This window comes from Microcaecilia unicolor, chromosome 4, assembly GCF_901765095.1.
Source record: "Microcaecilia unicolor chromosome 4, aMicUni1.1, whole genome shotgun sequence".
Classification (NCBI taxonomy): domain Eukaryota; kingdom Metazoa; phylum Chordata; class Amphibia; order Gymnophiona; family Siphonopidae; genus Microcaecilia; species Microcaecilia unicolor.
Genome location: NC_044034.1, coordinates 266302560 through 266328400, shown reverse-complemented (window position 1 = coordinate 266328400; position 25841 = coordinate 266302560). Strand labels below are relative to the sequence as shown.

The window sequence follows — 25841 nt, the reverse complement described above, 5'->3', positions numbered from 1 at the left end:
TGGCCTTTTCTGTCACCTGCTTGCCTGTTTGTCCACCTTTAAGATCATCGGACACCATCACCCCCCAAGTCCCACCCTTGCGCATGAAAAAAATTAAAAACTTCACTCGTATACTGTATCCAGTGGCATACCTACCTTGGTTGCCACCTGGGACAGAGCACCATCCTCTGAACAAGGGAGTGCACTGAGTAGCCACATGGCTGGCTGTCCAGCTGGTCCTGTACCCCCAGAACAGGAAATTGATGTTGAAGGGGACAGGGACTGTGAGACTGCTCAGCACATCCCCTTGCTGCCTTGGTATTCCATTGTTACCACTCTGAGTTTATACATCCTAAATGGTCTAGAAAATTGGTAGGGCGTGCATTCCTCAAGGTTTGCTAGATAAATTTAAAAACAAAATCTATGTCTATAATATACTTGTATATATACTGATCCCTGTGGCACACTGCGGGTTTAATTCTACATTTATCATTATTCTTGTTACCTTCTAGGCAGTCACTTCAGGGTTCATACCAAGGGTGCTCAGTTTATTTATAAGGCGCATATGTGGCACCATTTCAGAGGCTTTGATGAAATCTAAGTATACCATATCTAGCACACTCCCTTATTTCAACTCTCTGGTCACCCAGTAGCTTCATCTGACAAGACCTGTATGCTTCTAGTAAAACCATGCATCCTCAGATCCTGCAATCCATTGGATTCCAGGTGCCACACTGTCCTTTGTTTTTAGAAGTATTTCGATTAATGTATTCACTACAGCAGTCAGACTAACCAGTATATAGCTCCTAATCTCCTTCCTTCTCCTTTCTGGAGAAGGGCCATAAAGCATTGTTTAGGACCACAAAACATTGTTTCCCTAGCTGGGAACTGAACAGATTGTACTGGCACCAAATGCCACCAGTACAGGCTAATGTCTTTAGTTCTCTTGCTGTCTTTGACTGCCACCTCCACTGGGAAAGGCTGTGTTGTGTATCCACTCCTTTTCTATGAAGAAATTTTTACTGTCTAAACTCATTGTCAACTTGTTCTAGAATTTCTTTTCTGGTGAAAAGGTTTGCTGCTTGTGCATGACATAACATAGACATATTTGTCTCATTCCCTTTTCTCATCTTTAATGTACATGTGGGATTCTAGAAACAGTATAACAGCAGCTCCCTATGCCCAGAACTTTAAAATCTTACCAGCTGCTTTTTCATCTTCTGTTGAGGGGCTGTTCTGGAAGAATAATGCCTTTTATAAGACTGTCCAGACTGAAAGAGCGAGAAGCGCTATGGTATAAATGATGAATGGCGTGTGACCAAAGAGGAGAACTCAATTTCGAGCCCTCCTAGAAGAACTGAGATGAAATTGTGTGAATACTGTTGGTTTGCATATACCTTACCCTTTCTGCAGTAGGTAAGATTGAAGGGGGGGGGGGGGGTTCAAGATCCAGAGACCTGTTGGTAACGAACTCTTCATGTTGTTTAGATGTTAAAGATGGTTCTGAACTAGATGCTCTAGTTGGCATGGCAGCATTTTTTTTAAAGCTCATCCTTGCATACCTCGCTCTAGGATGAAAAACAAACTTTAAAATATCTCGATGTGACCACGTGTTGCCTATGGCAGGCTGCTTCAGGGGCAGCAAATGTTAATCAGACATAAATTAAAAACATCATACAACATATACATTAAAATAATATAATTTAATAAAGGACACTATAGTATATTCAGTTGAATATAAAAAAAACATGCATAATCATAAAACATGCACATTTTCAAATGCCTAAAGTGTCTTACTGGATTTAATTGCAAACTTTATTTGGTTGCAATACATAGAATGCCAGCAATCCTTTCCTCAACTAAGGGGAAGTGTGCTTTTTAGAATCTCCTTTAGGTATGTACCTGTTTTGGAATGATTAGTTACATGATTCTTATATTTGGCTTTGTAATTGAGACAATGAGCACTGAACACTATTTTCAATGACACTGAGTATTATCCAAGATATGGACACTGTTTATATTTATGCACTAATCATATACTTTTAGACATTTGAAGATAAGTCACAGCCCCTGAAACAGCCTGCCATAGGCAGTTTTGCTCTTCATACTACCTGATCAATTATCTTCTATTAATTTATGGATCACCTGCCTCTTTTATGGGGAAACCTTGAGGGAGAGGTCGGGAGGGGGGAGTTGTCAAGGAGATGAGTGAGGAGGATAACATGTACAGAGGGTAAAAATGTAGTAATGGGGAGTAGAAGAAGGATCAAAGGGAATAGGAGGCAGGGGAAGGAATGAGACAGGAACTGGGAGAGCTAGGGGGTGAGAGAAGGAGATAGAAAGTTGATAGGTGGTTGAAAAGTAAAGTAGATGAGGGCAGCAGGGTGAGAAAGCGGTTGAAACCTGAGTTGACAGGTGTAAAAATGGAACATAACCTCTATAGGCAAGAGAGGTGTATAAGTGCCTACAGAGAGATGTTCCTTTTTTTTTTGGTTTGTTCCTTTTTCCAGAGAGGAATCTTATTAGATGTTGTACAAAGTGTATTTATTTATTCACCTTTTAGCGGTTTGCCACATCTTTAACACATGTAAGATTTTTTTATTATACAGTCCACTGGTTCGTATTATTATTTGTGACTTTTGTAGTTATCTAGTATTGGTTTTTTGTACACATTGTAATGTATGGCCTAGTTTTTATATTTTTTTCATATTTTTGCCACGTGTATTATGTATGTTTCTGTTATTAGAGTTTGATTGTGACCCCTGAAGCAGGTGGGTTTCCCTGCCAAAACACGGCCCGTGTCGGGTCCTTTTGCTGGTTCTCTGAATAAAGTGCGACTAACGTCTCCTGTGGTGGGTCATCGTTTAGGCCTGCCTCTACTCCTTCCCTGCTTGTGCTATTTTCTGTACAGGTTCCTCCTTGTTTGCTGTGCCTGTGTGTTGTGTGTGACTGAGGTATGGTATTCTGTGGACATGTAGCTTCTGTGTAGAGATCTGTAGCTGTCCCATTTGTCTGTTTTACCAGTAGAAGTTGTATTGGTGTTTTTGGGCCCAGTGTAGTAATTGTGAATCATAGGAATTAGTGCTACTGTGCTACTGTTGTATGACATTTGTACATACATGTAAGGATTTTTTTTATATTTTTCACAGTGTGCTTGGTAGTGGAGAACGTTTGTTTTATTTTGCTATGGCTCAGATGACATGAGAATCAGAATATTTTTTGAATGGTGCCTTCCATGTTTCTGAATGTTTTTTCCTTATCACCTGTAGCAGATGAATCCGAGACTTGTGGGTTGTGACCATCTACCAGTAGGTGGAGATACATACTGATTGACCAAAGACAGAGTTCAGTGCTATCTCCCGCAGGCAGTGGACAGTCTGTGGCAAGCTCCTGGTTTCATTTGTGTTGTGGCTACTGCTCTGGCTTTCCAGGTTCAGTTGAGCCTGGGGGTGCTTAAGCAAAGTGGCTTTAGGGGTGCACCTGGTAGTGCCAGGTCCCTCTCCCACCCCTATCCATCCACTTTCTCCTTCCTCAAAGTAAAATTAATAAAAAGGAGAAAAAGGATTACAGCAGCTTTTCCCGCTTATGTGGCTACTTGGATGTTGGATGGGGTTGACTCTGCTGCAACCAATATAATCTGGGCCAAAGTTGTGAGTCAGAACTTGTTCTTGGAGTTTGTTGAGTGTTCCTTTACATTTTTCTCCCTCTTCAGGCTTTCGTAGTTTCACTTGCATTTTCCTTGTGATGGCTGCAGAGCCTTGTCAGCACTGCTCTTGCTATGCTAAGCAAAGAGCAGCATTGGGGAAATGGTGGTGGTGTGTTCACAGGACATTTTGGCAGAGCAGCCTTTTTGGCAGGCAAACCATTATCTTCCCACACTGTACAATCGCAGCCTTTTTCTCCTTAGCTCACATTCTGAGTTTTTTTTTTTTTTTTTTCAGGCTCTGGCCATTTTAAATCAGTATGATTTGGCTCCTGTGGCTGTAGGATCCATGCTGCCTCTTCTAGCTGGGTGTATTTCTGGACCTTATTCATGTTCTGATAAGATTTCTGACTGTATTGTAACGCCTGGGCCTCTGGCGCTTCCCTCCCCCTACAGTGGGGGGAGGGGGAGGAAAAATAGCAAAACAAAAGCTTTATATTCTGCAAAGGTCATCATACACAGTCATCTTCCTGTCTCAGCAGCAGTTGGTTTCTGGTACCTTGCAAGCTTCTCAGCCTCTGCAATTGGATTCTGTGAGTGAAGGAAGACGTTTGGAACCTGTCTCTGTGTCAGATTCTTAACCTACTACTACTTAGAATTTTTATAGCGCCACAAGGCGTACGCAGCGCTGCACAAACATAGAAGAAAGTCCATCTTCCCCACTGTCTGACTCGGGCTTGGCAGCATCTTCCCTACCTTCTGTTTTTCTAAGGGAGTGATTTGGGATGTTCCTATAGCTGTTAATTTCTTTCCCCAAGGAGGAGTTGACTTCTTTTATGGTTAAGGCTCTGAATGTTTATAGCTCAGTCACAAAACCCCTCAGTCTCCACTCCTGGTATGGCTAGCACACCGGAAGCTGCCTAAAGCATTCCCTGTACATGAGGCTACACAAGCTCATTTTGGCTTGGTGAACCACCCCAGCTTCCAGTCTCGGGGTGGCCTGGACCACAGATCTCCATCTATTGCTCAGGACAAGCTTGAAAGGCTTGAATTACCTTAAGTTGGCTGCAGGCCCAAAATAAAACCTCACCCCAGAGGTCTTAAAGGATGTGCAGGATGGGACTGGGGTCTTCTTGACCTTTCCCTGGCCTAACTCCCTGCTGTGGCTGCACAGCGTGTCGAGCCTAACAGCTGCTCCCAGGTCAGTCTCAGGACCATACTTGGCTGAGCTCAGAGCTTGGCTCTGCAGTTTCCAGTCTACTTGCAACTGTGTTCTGTTTTTCCTCGGTCCTGCAGGGCCTTGCCTGGGGGGTGCAGGTCCCTATCCCCTCTCAGCAGCACATATATCAAATAATGATAATAATAATTCAATTGACCTGGCTAGTGTCAGCATTTGTTGTCTAGGAATGGTCCCAGAGTCCAGTCCACAGAGGCAGTGGGTTTCCAAGAATACACAATCCACACGTGTTTGTATATGTAAATACAATATACGGCTCACAGCACTTAGTACAGGTAAATATTACAATGCTGTATCGGTGTGTGTGTGTGTTTAGATGGGAATCAAGGAGAGAGATGTAAGGATAGGGGTGTTCAAAGGAAAAGAGAGAAGAAGAGCCTCGGGGTAGGGCTGAAAGAGAAGGGGGGAGCAGAGCCAGGTGCACTGGTGGCTAAAGATGGGGGTGTGTAGAGAAAAAAAGAGAGAGAAGAACAGAGCCATGTGCTCTGACTTTTATATACCTAACAGGACCAGAGAGGGATCAAATAACTTCTTTTCTTCTCAGCCTTTATCAGCTATTTCCTTTGCAACCTCCAGTTTAATTTCCTGATGTAAGGAAGGTGAGTACTTTCACAGGTTTTAGTCTTTGAAGTCCCTAGTTTTGGAGCGTATCTGGCTTTCATTGTTCTCAGAGAGCCCTGGTCCCAGATGCCCAGAGAGGACAAAGGTATGTTAAGTAGGAGTACTTGACAATCAAAGGGCTAGCAGGCAGCTGGACAACATTTGGTCCATCTGCCATCCTCAGGGCTTCCTGACGGAGGGGGGTTATCAGAAGCTGGTTTCATATTAATCTAAGTATGTCCAGCATTCCTGACATCTCAGCAGTTCTGACATTAGCTTCATGCCCTTTGTCAGGGGCTAATTGTATTGCAAAGTACTAAGTAGGGAATTTCTTGCTAGGCATGTCCAGAGGGCTGGAGACAGCAAAGATGCTGGAGCCCCAGGCCAAGGTAGGCTGGGGCAGTCAGGCAGGCCAGTGTGCATCTGCTATGGGGTAGGGGGCATGCTGATGGCACATGACACACAGCCTTCAGAGCCAGAAGCTGAGCAGGGGTACTGGATTATTTTTCTACTGTGTAAATTTGGCTCAGTCAATCTTTCTGCCTTTTGGTAAGCATTTTATAGGTGCTATTCCCTCCCCCCCCCCCCCCCCCCCAGCAGAAAAATGGCTACATTTGTGCTCTCGCTGTTCCTACCAGGACAGATTGGCAGTCAGAATCATCTCTTCACTCGGAGAAAAAAAAATCTCTGCTAATAAAAAGGCATCCTGCCCTCACTGGAGCAGGCCCAGACCCCTGGGTATCAGAATTAGATCCTCTCCCAGTGGACTGGTCCCTCTTGCGGTGCCATTGGGGTGTGTATCTGGCAGTTCTGGACCTCAAGGAGGCTTACGTGCCTCTTCCTCTTTAGCCCCCATGCTGTCATTTTCTTCACCTTGCAAGTCTAGGGCATCTCGTTCAGTTTCAAGTGATGCTGTTTTAGATTAGCTACAGTGCCCAGAACCTTTTCCAAGGTGGTTGTGGTGGTGGCTGCCCCCCTGAGAAAAGAGGGAATTGGAGTGCATCCCTATCTGGATGACTGGCCGATGAGGGCCTCATCAGAGCAGGTGACTTGTCAAGTGACTACCGAGGTCATGGCATTTTTTACAGTCTCAATGTTGGGTTATTTAATCCGCACAAGCATCATCTGGTCCCAGCACAGAACTTAGAACCTCTGAGCGTACATTTCAACGTGACCCGGGGCTGGGTGTCGTCGTCGTCGTCCCCCCCCCCCCCCCTCCCCCTCAGAGCACAGAAAGCACAAGCTTGGAGAACAAATTTGACGTTTGAAAATTCCAAATCGCTGTGCTGGGCTCTACAGGTATCCTTGAAGGTGGTGTCTTGGGCTGGAGCTCCCATGCATCCACTCTAGCAGTCTTTCTTGTCCGGTGGTCACCGGCTTCTCACGGCTACAATTAGCGTCTCATGTGGATACCTCTGGCAAAGCACAGTATGTCGGGGTGGCTTCAGCCGAACAAGCTCCTCTGAGGTCTCTGGTTTCTCCTCTTCAGATAGCTGTAGTCAGATACCAGCCTGACTGGTTGGGGAGCCCACTATCTTCAACACACTGCTTGAGATGTATGGAGCTTCACAGCAACGCAGTGGCAGCCCAGTTGTTTGGGGCTCAGAGTGGTACACAACACTCTTCAAGCCTTTCAATCTGTTGTAGAGTTACAATATATTGAACTAAATGAAAAGTTAGGCATCTCTGAGACCTAGTGGACGGAGGATAACCAGTGGGGCACATTATATCACAGTGATAGGGTGGATTGAATTGATGGAGGGGTAGCATTATACGTTAGAGGGCCTTGAATCGAATAGACAAAAAAAATTCTGCAGAACACAAAACACATCTTGGAATCCCTATGGATAGAAATTCCATGTGTAAAGAAGAAAAAGATAGTGATAGGAGTGTATTCCTGTCCACCTGGCCAGGATGAACAGACATATGTAGAAAAGTAATCGGAAATTAAGGAGGCTAACAAACGGGGGTACACAATGGGTGATTAAGTTACCCTGATGTTGACTGGGTAAATGTAACATCAGGGCATGCCAGGGAGGTAAAAATTCCTTGATGAAATTGAGGACTGCTTTATGGAGCAGCTGGTTCAGGAACTGACAAGAGGGGGGACAGTTCTAGGTCTAGTCCTAAGTGGAGCGCATGATCTGGTGCAGGAGGTAATGGTGCTGGGGTCACTTGACAACAGTGATCATAACATGATCAGATTTGATATAAGCTCTGGAGTAAATACACACAGGAAATCCAATACATTAGCATTTACCTTTCAAAAAGACTATGATAAAATAAGAACAGTATAAAACAAAAAAGAGAAGCAGCTGCAAAGGCCAAAAATTTACATTGGGCATGGATGCTGTTCAAAAATACCATCTTAGAAGCCCATGTATTAAAGGAGGAAGGAACGCGAAGCGAAGGCTGGCATGTTTAAAAAGCAAGGCAAAGGAAGCTAATATAAGTGCATAAGTAATGCCACACTGGGAAAAGACCAAGGGTCCATTGAGCCCAGAATCCTGTCCACGACAGCGGCCAATCCAGGCCAAGGGCACCTGGCAAGCTTCCCAAACGTACAAACATTCTATACATGTTTTTCCCAAGTCCATTTAGTAGTGGTTTATGGACTTGTCCTTTAGGAAACTGTCTAACTCCTTTTTAAACTCTGCTAAGCTAACCGCCTTCACCTCATTCTCCGGCAACGAATTCCAGAGTTTAATTATGTGTTTGGTGAAGAAACATTTTCTCCGATTTGTTTTAAATTTACTACTCTGTAGTTTCATTGCATGCCCCCTAGTCCTAGTACTTTTGGAAAGCATGAACAGACACTTCACATCTACCTGTTCCACTCCACTCATTATTTTATATACCTCTATCGTGTCTCCTCTCAGCCATCTCTTCTCCAAGCTGAAAAGCCCTAGCCTCCTTAGTCTTTCTTCATAGGGAAGTCGTCCCATCCCCGCTATCATTTTAGTCGCCCTTCGCTGCACCTTTTCCAGTTCTACTATATCTTTCTTGAGATGCGGCGACCAGAACTGAACACAATACTCAAGGTGCGGTCGCACCATGGAGCGATACAATGGCATTATAACATCCTCACACCTGTGTTCCATACCTTTCCTAATAATACCCAACATTCTATTCGCTTTCCTAGCCGCAGCAGCACACTGAGCAGAAGGTTTCAGTGTATTATGGACAACGACACCCAGATCCCTTTCTTGGTCCATAGCTCCTAAAGTGGAACCTTGCATGACATGTAGCTATAATTCGGGTTCCCCCCCCCCCCCCCCACCCCCACCCCGCATGCATCACCTTGCACTTGCTCACATTAAACGTCATCTGCCATTTAGCCGCCCAGTCTCGTAAGGTCCTTCTGTAATTTTTCATAATCCTGTCGCGAGTTAACAACTTTGAATAACTTTGTGTCATCAGCAAATTTTATTACCTTGCTAGTTACTCCCATCTCCAAATCATTTATAAATATATTAAAAAGCAGCTGTCCTAGCACAGACCCCTGAGGAGCCCCACAAACTACCCTTCTCCATTGTGAATACTGCCTATTGAACCCCACTCTCTTGTTTCCTATCTTTCAACCAGTTTTTAATCCACAATAGGACATTTCCTCCTATCCCATGACCCTCCAATTTCCTCTGTAGCCTTTCATGCAGTACCTTGTCAAACGCCTTTTGAAAATCCAGATACATAATATCAACCGGCTCCCCTTTGTCCACGTTTACTCCTTCAAAGAATTGAAGTAAATTGGTCAGGCAAGATTTCCCTTCACTAAGTCCATGTTGGCTTTGAGGGGCATAATCGAACACCCATCTCCATGGGCATCTATCTCCGAGAACGGGTACGTGAAGGGGCGGGACAGTCCGTATTTTCGAAAAAGATGGACGTCCATCTTTTTTTTCGATAATACGGTTTGTGCCGGGCAAATGCCTAGGATTTGTGTGTATTTGAGCTGGACGGTATCGTTTTTCAGCGATAATGGAAACCGAAGGCGCACAGCTCAAAAACGAACAAATCCAAGGCATTTGGTCGTGGGAGGGGCCAGGATTCGTAGTGCACTGGTCCCCCTCACATGCTAGGACACCAACCGGGCACCCTAGGGGCACTTATAACAACTTTAAAAAAAATTAAAATACCTCCCAAGTCCATAGCTCCCTTACCTTGGGAGCTGAGCCCCCCCCCCCCCCCCAAAACCCACTGCCCACAACTCTTCACCATTACCATAGCACTTATGGCTGAAGGGGGGCACCTAGATGTGGGTACAGTGGGTTTTGCGGGCGGTTTGGAGCGCTCCCATTTACCAGCACAAGTGTAACAGGTAGGGGGGAGATGGACCTGGGTCCACCTGGCTGAAGTCCACTGCACCCACTAACATGCTCCAGGGACCTGCATACTGCTGTGATGGAGCTGGGTATGGCATTTGAGGCTGGCATACAGGCTGGAAAAAAAAAAGTTTTTAAAGGTCTCTTTTGTGGTGGGAGTGGGTTAGTGACCACTGGGGGAGTCAGGGGAGGTTATCCCCGATTCCCTCCAGTGGTCATCTGGTCATTTAGGGCACTTTTTTGGGACTTGTTCGTGGGGAATAAAAGGGTCCAAAAAAGTGTCCTAAATTCTCGCTAAACACGGCTATTTTATTTCCATTATCAGCTAAAGCTGCCCATTTCTGTTCGGTCGATAACCACGCCCCAGTCCCGCCTTCACCACGCCTCCTAAACGCTCCCATCAACTTTGTCAGTTTCTGCGACAGAGCGCAGTTGAAGATGTCCAAAATCGGCTTTCGATTATACCGATTTGGGCGCCCACAGGAGAAAGACGCCCATCTCCTGATTTGGGTCGAAATATGGGTGCCCATCACTTTCGATTATAAGGCGGTTTGTGTCATTAATCCATGCTTTTGAATATTTTCTGTAATTTTATTCTTTATAATAGTATCTACCATTTTGCCCAACACTGATGTAAGACTCACCAGTCTATAATTTCCCAGATCTCCCCTGGAACCTTTTTTAAAAATTGGCGTTACATTGGCCACCCTCCAATCTTCCGGAACCACACTCTATTTTAAGGATAAATTGCATATCACTAATAGTAGCTCTGCAAGCTCATTTTTTCAGTTCTATCAGTACTCTAGGATGAATACCATCCGGTCCAGGAGATTTGCTACTCTTCAGTTTGCTGAACTGCCCCATTATGTCCTCCAGGTTTACCGTGGTCAGTAAGTTTCTTCAACTCGTCCGCTTGAAATACCATTTCTGACACCGGTATCCCACCCAAATCTTCCTTGGTGAAGACTGAAGCAAAGAATTCGTTCAATCTCTCCTCTACGTCTTTATCTTCCTTGATCGCCCCTTTTACCCCTTGGTCATCCAGCGGCCCAATCGATTCTTTTGCTGGCTTCCTGCTTTTAATATACTGAAAAAAATTTTTGCTATGTTTTTTTTTGCCTCTAATGCTATCTTTTTTTCGTAATCCCTCTTGGCCTTCTTTATCTGCGCATTGCATTTGCTTTGACACTCCTTATGCTGCTGCTTGTTATTTCAGACGGTTCCTTCTAATAGAACTAAAAGCTAATCCTTCAGAAAATGGAAGAAAGATCTGACAAAGTAGGAAACAGTGTAAGATGGCAAATCAAATGCAAATTGCTGGTAAGGAAGGCAGAGAGATTTTGAAAAGAAGATTTGCATTGGAGACAAAAACACATAGTAAAAACTTTAAGAAGAAAAAAGCTGGCAAAGGAATCAGTTGGACCACTAGATGACTGAGGGATAAAAGGGGAACTTGGGGAAGACAAGGCCATAGTGGAGAGATTAAATGAATTCTTTACTTTGGTCTTCACCAAGGAAGATGTGGGGAGAGATACCAGGGCCAGAAATGGTATTCAATGCTGACGAGTCAGAGAAACTGAATTGAGTCTGTAAACCTTGTAATGGAGCAATTTGACAAATTGAAGAGTAGCAAATTGCCTGGACCAGATGGTATACATCCCAGAGTACTTATAGAATTCAAAAATGAATTTGCAGAACTATTAGTAGTAATATGTAATTTATCTTTAAAATGAAGCATGATATTGGAAGATAGGAGGGTAGCCTGACATCGATGCTCTGCAAAATAGTAGAGACTATTATTTATTTTTATATATATATATATATATATATAGCATATACATAAGCATGGATGAATGAGACAAAGCCAACATGGATTTAGTGAAGGGAATCTCACCAGTCTACTCCATTTCGTTTGAAGGGGTGAGCAAACATGGATAAAGGTGAGACGGTTGTATCTGGATTTTCAAAAGACATTTGACAAAATACCTCATGAAAGACTCCTGAGGAAATTAGAAAGTCATGGGATAGGAGGTAATATCCTATTGCGGGTTAAGAACTGGTTAAAAAATGCAAAAAAAAAAACCCCATTAGGATTAAATGCTCAGTATTTTCAATGGGGAAGGGTAGATAGTGGGGTTCCGCAGGGGTCTGTTGTGGGACTGCTGCTTTTTAACACTTATAAATGATCTAGATATGGGAATAACTAGTGAGGTAGTTAAAAAATTTTAAATCACAAGAAGATTGTGAATAATTTCAAGAGGATCTTATGAGACTGGGCATCCAAATGGCTTTAAGCGCTTTACTCGGTGTAATCGGACCATTTCTGTTAAGGACACCCATTTTTGGAGTCTTTAGTGTTGAGGGCTCGACCATAGCCCTACTAACTGTGTCCTCTGTCTTTGTATGAATGGACCCAGTTAGACTTAAAGAGAGGATTTTAGTGCCAGGTCCGATTCTTCGGCATGTGCATCAAGTACTGCACCATGAGCATCTGTATGCATGGCTGCTAGACCTATAGACACTGGGAGCAGTAGTGCATCGAGTGGGTCTTCACCTGTCCTGATGCCAACTTCTGTGCAGGGCCCCGGGACCATCCAACTTTGGACCTGACCTCGAGATGACGTGAGGATTCGACGTCCTCATCAGCACTGAGGAGCCTCAGTGATTTGACTTTGGGCGAAGACCAAGAAGCATCAATTTCCCTTGATACAGTGCTGGGAGCTCCGGGACGTCAAAGGATTTGGCACCCTCCCCCCCCCCCCCCCCCCCCCCCCCCTTCAGGAGGTACCAATGTGTCTTGTCTCCTAACATCCAGGACCAAACTTTTCCCGTTGTCTCTCTGAGCACATGCGGGCCTTGCACCCTGAGCTGCTGGATGCTTATTGCAACACTGTGCATCGGCATCAGGGGTGCTTGTGCCTACCCTGCCTCCTGTTGGGGCCCCAGTTGGCCCTCAGTCTGCGGTGCAGCCTTTGACACTGGTGTCACGTGCAGCTCTGGTGTTGACTACCTCCCAAGCCGGTAGTCCCTCGACGTCGGTGGAGGAAGCTTTACAGGTGTTGAGGCAGGAGTTGACTATCGACTCCCTTCTCGAGGACATGGTTCCTCCAAGTTGAAGCAGGCTTGATCTCAGCCCTCCCATGAGGAGGTTTGGACTGACACGGATGAGGAGGATTCACTGTACCTTTTTGGAGGTTGAGTCCTATGGCATCCCCTCTGAACCCTTCCCTCTTGAAAGGAGGAAATTCCCTCGGAGAGCCTTTCTTTTCCTTCTTTTGTGAAGGAAGTGGCAGCTGCCATTCCGTTTTTCCTTTGGAGTTGGAGAATGAGCCCAGGGCCAAGATGCTCAAGGTTCTGGACTACGAGTCTGCTCCTAGAGAGGCTGTGACTGTCCATCTTCAGGAGGTTCTCGTCCAGAATTGGGTGTCTCTTCTGTCTGTCCTGGTACTGCCCAAGAAGATCAATACTATGTACCAGATTCACAGCATGCTTGGTTTTGATAGACTGTACTTCGGCACCCCAGGCAGAGAAGCTAGGACCTTGGATTCTTTTGGGAGGAAGATGATTCAGGCATCTATGCTCGTGTCACACATTCAGTCATAGCGCTTCATGAGTGTCTACTTGCAGGACTCGGTGCGCAAGATGCTGGACTTGACTGATTCTCTCTCCCACTGGAGCAGGCAGTCGCTGTGCCAGTTGCCCAACAGCAGAAGGTGTGTTGGACGTTCTTGGCCAGGGGTGCATATGACACTTTTGATGTGGCATCCGGGATATCTGCTCAAAGTATAGCAATGTGCAGACTCTCGTGGCTGTGTGTTTCTGACTTGGAGCCGGTGGCTGAGCAGAGGTTGGTGGATGCCCCATGCCGGGGGGATAACCTTTTTGGAGACAAGGTTGAGGAGGTCGCTCACCAAATCAAAACAAAACAAAAAACATGCCAAATAACATTTCTCTCTCCCGCTAGTTGCCTTCTGCATCAGCCTCATCTAGGTCTTTTTGGCAAGTCAAGGAGGGGTGCCTACTATGAGGCATAGGTACTCCTCTCGCCAGCCTGCTCAGCCGTGGCCTCAGCACACTCGTTCCTGTCAACAGTATGCGCCTAAGGCCCCTGCTGCTTCACAGGGGACAAGGTTTTCACTGGCTCCAGCAGAGCCACTGTCGTCCATCCCAGATGACTTGCCGGTCAGGGGGTGGCTGAAGTTTTTTCACAAAAGACGGCCCCTTTATAACATCTGGCCGGTGGGTTCTCCAAATAGTCGATCTCAGATACGCCCTAAATTGGCATTTGAAACTTCCAAGTTGCCCACCGAGAGCTCATTACTTCAGCTCTCAGCATTAGCAGGTACTTGCAGAGGAAATCTCAGCCCTTCTAAAGGTCCATATGGTTGTCTGTTCCATCAGGGGAAGAAGGGTGGGGATTCTATTCCAGGTACTTCCTGGTGCAGAAAAATACCAGGGTGGAGGTAGATGCATCCCATCCTAGACCTAAGGGCCCTGAACAAATTCCTGGTCAAAGAAAAGTTCAGGATGATTTTCCTGGTCTCCCTTATCCCCATGATTCAGGAAAACCATTGACTATGCTCTCTGGACTTATAGATATGCATATACTCACATCCTGATACTTCCAGCCCACTGGAAGTATCTACTATTTTGTCTGGGAATACATCACTTCCAGTACCGCGTGTTGCCCTTTGGCCTCACGTCGGTTCCCAGATTATTTACCAAATGTCTAGTGGTAGTCATAGCATTGCTATATAGAATGGGAGTCCATGTGTTCCCTTGTCTTGACGATTGGCTAGTGAGGAGCACATCAGAGGACAGTACTCAGGACTCTCTATGTGGAGGACTTTTCGGGTGCTTGATCTACTAGGGTTCATTTTAAATTACTCCAAGTCCCATCTTCACCATGCCCAGCAATTGGAATTCATTGGAGCCCTTCTCGATACGTAGAAGGTTTGAGCCTTCTTCCTGGGGCAGAGAGCAAACACTGTAATCGCTTTGACTTCTCATGTTCGAGTCTTTCAGGTCATGGCTCTGCAGATGTTGAGGTTGTTGAGCCACAAGGCGCCCACAGTTTGTGACACCCATGACACACCTTTATATGAGAACTGTCCATTGGACCCTGGCCTCTCAGTGGTGCCAAGCCACAAGAGGTCTGGAAGATGTCATCTGTTTCTCCCTGGAGCTTGTTCACTCTCTATGGTGGACCATGTGATTCAGTTTGTCTCTGGGACTTCCATTCCCAATGCTTCAGCCGCAAAAACTGCTGATGACGGATGCACCTAAGGTGCTTGGTCTGCCCAAGAAACAGATTTCCGGATCAAATCTCCTGGAGTTTCGGGTGATCTGGAAAGTTCTAAAGTCTTTCAGAGACTGTCTTAACAAATTGTATGGCAGCCTGTCCGTTTGAATGAATTAGACCAACAAGCGGGGGGGGGGGGGGGGGGGGGGGGGGCACTGGGTCACGTCCTCTGTCACGAGGCCATCTGGATGTGGCATTGGGGTCGCCGACATGGCATCTTCCTTCGTCACTTATCTGGTGGGCAAATAATTTACCGCTCTCACTTCACTGCCGAAACTACAGCCAAGTCTATAACAACCCAACTTGAAATAGCCTCAATCAGAATCCACAACAAATCCCTGCTTGATCACCTGAACTGCGTCCTGTTCTACAGACCACCCAGTAATTGGAACGAATGCCAGTCTAACTTCACGGACTTCATCTCAAACACTTGTGTAACCAACTCCAACATACTAATACTAGGTGACATAAACCTTCACCTAGAAGACCCAAACTCTACCAGCGCACGAGAATGTAAGGAATTCTTCCACTCATGGGATTTCAAATGGCCACACGTGCATGCTACCCACATCAAAGGACATACATTGGACCTCTCACACAAACTATCCACAGACCACAACATACTAGTAACAGACATCAAATGGTCAGCAACACCTTGAACCGATCACTACAAACTAAACCTATCTCTAAATTGGCGGAAGAAGGGATCATACCGCACACAAAAACCTACAACCTATAGCACAAAAGGCCAAAAAGACCCAACAGTATTCTGGCAAAAGATATATGACAATGAATGGCCAGCACGAACGGACTCCACACACTACCTCCCTGATTGGGATGAAAGATGCAGAAGCGTACTAGATGATATAGCACCCTTAAGAACAAGAACAATGAGAAGACAAAACTCGATCCCGTAGTTCAATGACTAACTAAAAAAAAAACTCAAAACACACCAGAAAACTCGAACGAGCATGGAAAAAAGTAAAGATAAACACACACTTAACGCATGGAAACAAATACAGAGAAAATACAATAAGACAAACCAAAAGATCATACTACAACACCAAAATAGGGCCAGACTACGAAGACACGCATAAACTTTTCCAACTCGTGAACAAACTACGTGATATCACACTGGTCACCACAACCAACACAGACACCCCATCAGCAGAAAACCTTGCTAAATACTTTAACGAGAAAATTTTAAAGCTGCTGACCACGCTACCAATCAATACCACAAAAAATTCATTGATTGTTTGGACCCAATCCCCGATGAATATCCAGTAGACCGAATCTAGACAAACTTCGTTCTACTCACCGATGAAACCATCACCCAAGCGATCAACAGGTTCACCAAATCTCACAGCAAACTGGACATATGCCCTAACATCCTAATAAAATCTGCCCCTCAACGCTTCATAACAGACCTCACGCTGCACCTAAACTATATGTTACGACACGGACTCTTCCCCAAAGATAAAGGAAACAAACATACTACTCACCCAATACCTAAAGATTCAAAGAAAAAAGCGAATGACATAACCAACTACCGCCCGGTAGCATCTATTCCCCTGGCAGTCAAACTAATGGGAAGCATGGTAACCAAGCAACTTACCAACTACTTAACAAATTCTCAATATTACATGAATCACAATCAGGATTCCGTTCCAACCATAGCACCGAAACAGTACGAATCACTCTCCTAGCCAAATTCTAACAAGCAATTGCAACTGGCAACAGTGTACTCCTCCTACAATTCGACATGTTGAGCACATTCGATATGGTAAACCATAAAATACTATTAAACATCCTAGAATACTTCGGGATTGGAGGAAGCGTACTTAGTTGGATCAAAGGCTTCCTGACCGCTAGAACATACCAAGTAATATCAAATTCGAATACATAATCACCATGGAAGCCAGAATACGGAGTACCCCAAGGATCACTGCTCTCACCAACCCTTTTCAACCTAATGATGACACCTCTAGCCAAATCGCTATCCAACCAAGGCCTCAATCCTTGCATCTACGCAGATGATGTTACGATCTACTTCCCGTTCAAACATGATCTAACAGAAATCACAAATGAAATCAAACACTGCTTCCAAATCATGAATTAATGGGCGGATGCATTTAAATTAAAACTCAATGCAGAAAAAACACAATGTCATCACAATATAACACGAACAAACCCACCACTATAAACACCCCAGACTACTCCCTTCCTGTTTCAGATAACCTGAAAATTCTCGGCGTAACAATTGACTGAAATCTTACATTAGAAAGCCATGCGAAAAATACAACAAAGAAAACGTTCCATTCAATGTGGAAACTCAAGAGTAAAACCTTTTCTTCCCAAGGGAAGTATTCTGCAGCCTGGTACAATCAATGGTGCTAAGCCACCTAGATTATTGCAATGCAATTTATGCCGGATGCAAAGAACAAATCATCATCAAGAAACTCCAAGCTGCCCAAAACACAGCAGCGAGACTCATATTTGGAAATACGAAAACGCCAAGCACTAAGAGAAAAATTACACTGGCTCCCACTCAAAGAACGTATTACGTTCAAAATCTGCACTCTAGTTCATAAAATCATACACGGCGAGGCCCCGGCCTACGTGTCATACCTCATAGACTTACTGACCAGGAATACAAAATGTTCAGCACGCACATTCCTGAATCTCCATTACCCCAGCTGCAAAGGACTAAAATATAAATCAACATATGCATCCAGCTTCTCCTACATAAGTACGCAACTATGGAATGCGCTACCATATGCCATAAAAACAATGCACGATTTAACAAACTTCCGAAAATCACTAAAAACCAACCTATTTAACAAGGCATACCACAACGATCCAGCCTAAATAACAGACGACAAAACTTATACCAGAACTGGACTTAACCGAACTCTCTATAACTGACTGCTTCATCAACTTGTCACGAATGAGCTTTAATGCAACACCACCTTATTTCTTATCCCGAAAATGAATTCTCTATACTTGACTGCTTAATTGACTGTCACTTATGAACTTTAATGCAATACCAATTTGTATTTCTTCATGCCGGAAATGGCGATCGCCATTACGGAATAATGTAAGCCACATTGAGCCTGCAAATAGGTGGGAAAATGTGGGATGCAACAAATAAAATAAATAAAAAAACAGCCTGACTTGACAGACTGAGCAAGGGTTATACAACTGCACAAGTGTTCTGGTCTCTCAACATGAGCATTGCCTGAGAGAGCTTCCAAGCGTGACAACCCTGCTGTGAATCTCATTGCCATTCACATGAATCACAAAGTCCCTCAGTTTCGCTCCAGGCCCATGACACAGTAGCATCCGATAACTTCCTATTTCATTGGGGGACAGGGCTTCTCTATGCATATCCTCCCATTCCTCTCATGGGGAAGACTGCTGAAACTCAAGCAAGACCATAGGACCACGATTCTGATCACACCTTACGTGGCCTTGGCAGATCTGGTTCCCTCCTTTTCTTAAGTTATTCTCCAAACCGTGGAGACTGGAGTGTTTTCTGACCCTCCTCATGCAGAATAAGGGATCTACTCTGCGTCCCAACCTTCAGTCTCTGGCCCTCACAGCCTGGACGTTGAGAGTCTAGAATTTTTCACTGTCTCTCTCTGAGAGAGTTTCCTGGGTCTTGCTGGCTTCCAGGAAAGGTTCCACTAAGGTGTTACTCTTTTAAATGGAGGAGGTATGCTGCCTGGTATGAGGGCAAGGCCCTAGATCCTATTTCCTGGCCTACAGACCTTGCTTGAATACTTGCTACACCTATCTGAGTTTGGTCTCAAGACCAAGTCTGTAAGGGTTCACCTCCGTGCAATTAGTGCTTATCAGCGGGTAGAGGGTAAGCCCATCTTTGGTCAGCCTCTAGTTCGCTTCATTAGAGGTTTGCCTTTGTCAAAGCCTCCTTTCAAACCTCCACCAGTGTCAGCCTTTTACCGCTGCTGACGGCCGCCATAACCCCGACTTCGTAAGTGAAGATGACTTCTAAAATTCGGAGGGAGGGGGGACCCTGAAACTTGGTCCCCTGGAACTTGGAAGGAGGGGACGACCCAGGAGCTCGGAGGGAGGGAATCGACCCTGGAGCTCGGAGGGAGCTCGGGGGAGGACGACCCTGGAACTCGGAGGAAGGGAGTGGGGGGGGGGGGCATGGCACACGCTCTCATTCTCACACACACACAGTCTCTCTCACACATACACTCGCACCCAGTCTCACTCTCGCTCTCACACACAAACATACACACTCCGAGGAAAACCTTGCTAGCGCCCGTTTCATTTGTGTCAGAAACGGGCCTTTTTTTCCCATTTTTACTTTTATCGTTTTTATACATAGTAAACTTGTAAAGAAAAATCCACTATTACAATTAAATCTAAAGATATTATTCATAACACAAATTAAATATTATAGCTTCATTTAAAGTCCACAACAGGAGTCCAAGATTCCTAAATAGGAGAAAACAGGTAATAAACTTTATAAATCAAATTTTGAGATACAGACAAGTTTCTATTCGACTTAACTAGGAGCTCTCTTAGATGTTAAAGATGACAATTGGTCAGGATCAAAATAAACATATTTCACGGCTTGATAGGAGATTAAACGTTTACAAGGATATTTAAGGTAAAAAGTTGCGCCAAGTTGAAGTGTCTCCTGTCTCATCTGTAAAAACGTTTGTCGTCGCCTTTGTGTTTCCCTCGCTAGATCTGGAAAAACACAAGTTTGCAAACCACGAAAGGTTTTTTCTTGTCCGAAGGTAACGCTACTGTGGCCAACATAGTAGTTGGTGTTATCTGTTCTGAATCCGACATTTCAAGAAGGGCAGAAACATCCAATGGTTGCTCTTTCTGAATATTATTCCTTTGTAAAGGATCCAAACCCTTCACAGGTATATAAAAAACCTTTGAAAAGGGTGGCATATCTTTATCTTCTATCTCTAGAATTTCTCTGAGGTAATTTTTTAGCATCTCCCGAGGGGAGATAAGTGGTTGTCGCGGAAAATTTATAAAACGTAGATTATTAGATTTTGAAGTATTTTCCAGCATTTCTGATTTTCTCCTTAAATTAACCAAGTCTTTAAGCATTGTTGTTTGCTGTGATTTCAACTCTAAAACATCCTTTTCCTGTTTAGCCAAATCTGCTTTAACTATTTTCACCTCATTCTCAATTTCTGTTACCTTCCCATCTAATATCACAACTTTATTTCTTATTTTCCTCATCTGGGGGCACAAAAACTTCCCCATTTTTGCAATCAACTGCCATAGATTGTCCAATGTCACTTCATCTGGTTTCTGAAAAAGTTTAGCAAATGCAATGCTCTCACTCTCTTCCTGTGAAACATGTTTCTCACCTTCCAATGTCCCTGCAACTCCTCCTGTGTTTTTCGGGCAGTGTGAGATAACAGGGAAGAAGCTGACAAATCTCCCACGTTCTCCGTTAAGGCTAACACTGCCTCCTGTCCAATTCCAACCTGTAACACTTCCGTATTCAGGGCTAAGGAGGCGGCCACTGGAGAACTACTTCACACAGACTGGGGAGAAGGGGCCCTTGCCTTGGGGCTCAAAGAAACTTCCAGTTCAAGGTTCAGCTCCTGGTCTCCTATCCTGGGCTGTTCCAGCGAACCGCTCACCGACGAGGCTGTCGAAACCTGAGCTCGTTGCAGATAAGATTCAATCAAGCCAGAAGATATCAAAGGTCTTTGCTGCTGGGCTGCAGTAGCAGCAGCTCTGCCCCTTCTCTTTGGCATTACAAGGTAATTAGAGAGTAACAGTAAAATCTGGAGGAGCTCTAAAACACGTCTGTCTCAGCGGCCTTCTTGGAACCCCAGAAACGGGCCTTTTTTACTAGTATATAATAAAATAATAATAATAATCTGTTCCTTTCTCAGATTCAAGAGTTACTATTTGTACCTTTCCTTGTCTTCCCGTGGTGGTTTCAGCTTTTTATCTTAGCCGGCCTCTCTCTGTCCCCTTTTCAGAAAGGTGATTGCAAGACAGATTTTCCCTTGCTCCGTTGCCTTGATGATTGTTGAGTGCTTCTCCAGTATTTGTAGGCTATCAAGGTTCTCAAGGGGTCTGATCATCTTTTTTTTTTTTTTTTTTTTTTTTTTTTTCTTTGTGGGCCTGAATCGGGGCCTTCAACATTTAAGGAAACTATTTCTTGCTGGATTAAAGAGTCTATTGCCTCTGCGTAACCTTTTTTTCTGACAAACAACTACCGGCTTCTCTTTGAGCACATTCAGCTAGGACGCTAGCAACTTGGGCAGAATTGTGAGTTTATTCCCTCAAAGGCATAGATAAAACACCTACTTGGTCCTCATTGCATACTTTTATGTTGTAGCTGGAGCACACGCTTCTTTGGCCATTCGGTGCTCTCTGTGGGTGTTTCGGAATGCCACCCTATATACCTCCCACAAATCTCTGGATTCATCTGCTGCAGGTGCTAAGGAGTGGGGGAATTATGACTTTTCTTAACTATAGCAGATAAATCCAGAACCCCAACCTTGTTCAGTTCTCTGTCATGGTTTGTTCATTTCTCTGTTTAGGGTAATGGCTCATTGTGGTGTTTTCTACTATTCATGCTTTTTCTTTGCGGAAGAGGATCTATTATGCCTCTTTTTTTTTTTTTTTTTTTTTTTTTTTTCCCCCTTCTGCTTTGTGAGAAATACTAACCAAGGAGCATACACTGTCCAATAGGTCAAAGTTCAGTGCTCTCTATCTCCACCTATTGGTAGATGGTCACAAATGATCACAACATATAAGTCTCTCTGAATTCATCTGCTGCAGTTAATGGAAAGAAAATTATCAGCTAAGTCATAATTTCTCCATTTGTAGCTAACTTTGTTCTTTGAAGTTTTTATTGGCCTTTTGCCAACTTGTTTCAATAAAATATATATATATATATATATATATATATATAATTTGTTTTTCAACTATAAAGGTAACACAATGAGTAAAAATGTAATTTCTGAACTTTTAAATACAGTGTTAATACTCGTTAAATAACATAGATCCTTAAATTGATAGTGTACCTTAATTTTTGCACCTTGTCAGTGTGCTGTGAGATGAAAGGTTGAAAATCATTGTGATAAGGTATAGAATTAGACGACCTCCTGGATACTTAAAAATTAGTGAATTCATAGTTGTGTAATAAATGTTTCCATATCTCTACATACCAAATATAAATATCTTGGCTGGTATTTAGTAAATGCGCCTAAAGTATTGTGGCAAATTTGTAGCAAGATGTCTTTAGTATAACAATTGGTGAAGAATAATGGATGTTTTGCTTGGATTATACTTTTGCAGTAGCAACAAGTGCAGGTTCTGTTCATGAAAAACTGTTTACTGTTTCTGAAACAAGATTAACTTCAATTAAATTTTTTTTAAATCCACAGCATGTTTGCAGCCTGCATCTTCAGTTCAATTTGATGTGAGAGATGAGAAAAATGAATCCTGCATATTGGCTGATCTTGCAGTAAACTTTTCAGTGACATATGATGCTGGCAACACATCGGTAAGAAAAATATTTTAATGGGTGGTTGGGACTTCACATTTGATTAGTCAGCAACTCTGACCACTTAAGACTGTTTGTTTTTAATATGCTTCCTATTTGCATATCTCTTTGTATAGTTTAGGCAATTTTTTGTTTTTTTTTTCCCACATAAATTTTGTGCCTATAAATATTTCTTGTATTGTAAAACAGGGCACAATAACACTTCTTAGGATCTAGGAGCCAGACTTGTAACGAGCCAGTGTACACATGTGCACAGACACCACCCCATATATTTTTTCACCGAACGAATAGTTAAATTCTGGAACTCTTTGCCGGAAGATATAGTAAAAGCGGTTAGTGTATCTGGGTTTAAAAAAGGTTTGTATAAGTTACTGGAGGAAAAATCCATAGTCTGCTATTGAGACACATGGGGAAGCCACTGCTTGCTCTGGGATTGTTAGCATTGAGGCCCTCATGATCAAAAGCAAACTCCGGCGCTAGAGGCTGTTAATGCTATACTAGCGCCGGAGTTTGCTGCCAACCCATGATCAGAGCCCTCGAGCGCGTGAAACAACGCACTCGAGGGCTCTTAGCGCAACTAGCATGTAAATGCATGCTAAACAGGGCTCTCAGCGCAAGTAGCTTGCAAATGCATGCTAATCAGCGCAATGCATTCATCCCCAATGATCAGCGGCCAGCGCGCCAAAGATTGGGTCGCTGGCCGCAGCAAAATCTACGCCAGTTCTGAGGTGGCGTTAGAGTTTGCGCCGATCATTGGGGAGGAATAATGAGCCCTGTCCAGCATGCAGTTGCAGCCTGCCTCCCTCCTCTTTCAGTGGACGACATCACAAAATGGTGGCGCCCAGCCCCGCCCATTGCATCTTGGGATGCACGGGGCAGGGCTACAGACCATGTAAGGAAGCGATTCCCTTACATGGTTTGTAGCCCCGCCCAGCAGTGGAGTCACTGGGAGAGCTCGCAGGGTAGGCACTTCTGAATAATATGGTCTTCAGTGATTTCCGGAAAGTTAAATGACTGTAGTGGTTTTGATGGACTTCGGCAAAGAGTTCCAAAACTTGAGTCCCAATGAAAGAGAAGGAGGTAGCGTACGCAGTCTTCTTGTACTTGACTCCATTGCAGTTCGGATAGTGAAGGGTAAGATACGAGTGGGAGAGCCGGGACGCATTCCGGAGAGGTAGGGAGATGAGATCTAACATAGAGCCAGGTACATCACCGTAAAGGATTTGGTGGACTAGAGAGCAAAGTTTAAAGGTGATGCGTTCTGTGACAGGGAGCCAATGTAACTTCTTTCAAAGGGGCGTGGCAGACTCTTAACTTGGACTTAGCACAAACCTATCTTGCCGCTGTGTTTTGGGCAGTCTGCAGCTTCTTAAGCAGTTGCCGTTTACATCCAGCATACACTCCGTTACAGTAATCCAGGTGGCATAGTACGATGGATTGTATGAGGCTCCGGAAGACTTCTCGAGGGAAGAACGGTTTTATTCTTTTTAGTTTCCACAGCGAGAAAATCATCTTCTTTGTGGTGGCGTTAACGTGTTGCTCGAGTGATAGTGAGCGGTCACGGGTGACTCCTAAAATTTTGAGGCTATCTAATATGGGGAGGCATAAGGTTGAGGTAACTAATGTGGGAGGCCTATACTTGCTGTATTGAGAAGATAATAGTAGGCAGTGGGTTTTGTCAATATTCAGTTTGAAAGAAGGTGACCAAAAGTACATTGTAGTTAAACAGCGGTCCACTTCTCTTGAGATCTCCGACAAGTCATTTTTGAAGGGAATATAAATAGTAATGTCATCAGCATAAATATGCGGGTGAAGTCCTAGGTTACTTAAGGTCTTGGCCAGTGGAATCATCATAATATTGAAGAGAGTAGGCGACAGTGGAGAGCCTTAAGGGACTCCATAAGTAGCTTTCCACGATTTTGATAGAACTAAGTTGGCGATTACCTGAAGTTCTGGCAGAAAGAAAGCCCTTGATCCAGTTATGAACATGTCCATAAATTCCTAGGCTATCGAGGAGGTTCAGCAGTATGTCGTGATCAACCATGTCAAAAGCACTTGACATATTGAACTGTAATAACAGTAGACTTTTGCCGTGAGCTATCTCCTGCCGAAAGCAATGAGTACGGTTTCGGTGCTGTGGTGGGAACGAAACCCAGACTGAGATTCGTGGAAAACAGAAAACTGGCCAAGAAAGTCTGCAAGTTGTTTCGTCACCATGCTTGTCGTCATTTTTACAAAAAGAGGTATCGAGGCAGTAGGGCGATAATTAGTAAGATCACCACTCTTTTTCTTGGAGTCCTTTGGGATTGGAGTGAGTAATATATTGCCATGCGCTACAGGGAATAGACCACGCTCCAGCATAAAGTTGAGGTAGGTTGTAAGGTCTGCAAGAAAGCATGGAGATGCAGACTTGAGCAGGTAGTTAGGACAGGGGTCGAGCCGACAGTACTTCTTAGAAAATTTGAGAAACCCCTTGGTGACATCTCCAAGGTGAGTGGGGCAAAGGTAGAAAAGAAACGGTCCGCAGGATGCTCACCGGGGATAGGCGTGAGACATTGGAGAAAGGTATCAATGTCAGCATTTGTCTGTGAGATTGTTTTCTGTAGATGAGCAATTTTTTCTTGAAAATATGTTGCAAGATCGTCAGCAGGCGGTATAGCTGAGCAAGTGGTGGTTAAGGAGTTACAATCTGTTAATTTATTGACAAAGTAAAATAGTTTCCGTAAGTCTCTGAAGGTTGGACCTATTTTAGTTTTGTAGTACTGTTGTTTGGATTGTCGGATTGAATACTTATGCTTTCGTTGCGCTAATTTCCACGTGTGAAGAGTATGCTCAGTCTGGTTTCCTCTCCAGGCCCTCTCCGCACGTCGAGTAAGTACTTTGAGAGTTTGGCGATTATACCAAGGCGTCAAGTTCTGCCGGCGTGTAGTACGAGTGTGGACTGGGGCTAAAACATCTAGGACGGTTCTGCATCTAGTATCCCAATCGAAGTGAAAGGAGTTAGAATCCGTATTAGCTGTCCAGTGGGTGTCATAAACCATTCTCCAAAAGTCCCTAGGGTCAATTTTATCTCTAAAGCTGTAGGGTATATGTCTTGGTGAGCCAAAAGTCACCTGACCCCCTCTCAATCTCTAGAATATTTGAGGGTCTGGTTCGACACAGCCTCGGGGATGGTCTTCCTACCCGAGCAAAGGTGGTGCAAGCTTCAGAACCAGGTCCGTCTGCTC

At 44.2% G+C, this 25841-nt stretch overlaps 1 protein-coding gene across 2 annotated transcripts in view; it reads left to right on the top strand.

Annotated features, from left to right (window-relative positions):
* The window catches only part of LAMP1 (lysosomal associated membrane protein 1), an 80605-nt gene that overhangs the window by 6809 nt on the left and 47955 nt on the right, over positions 1-25841 (top strand). For both annotated transcript variants that reach the window (XM_030201515.1, XM_030201516.1), the window contains exon 2: positions 22496-22614. In XM_030201515.1, the coding sequence (XP_030057375.1) occupies positions 22496-22614 (119 nt within the window). The remainder of the gene's footprint in view (positions 1-22495; positions 22615-25841) is intronic.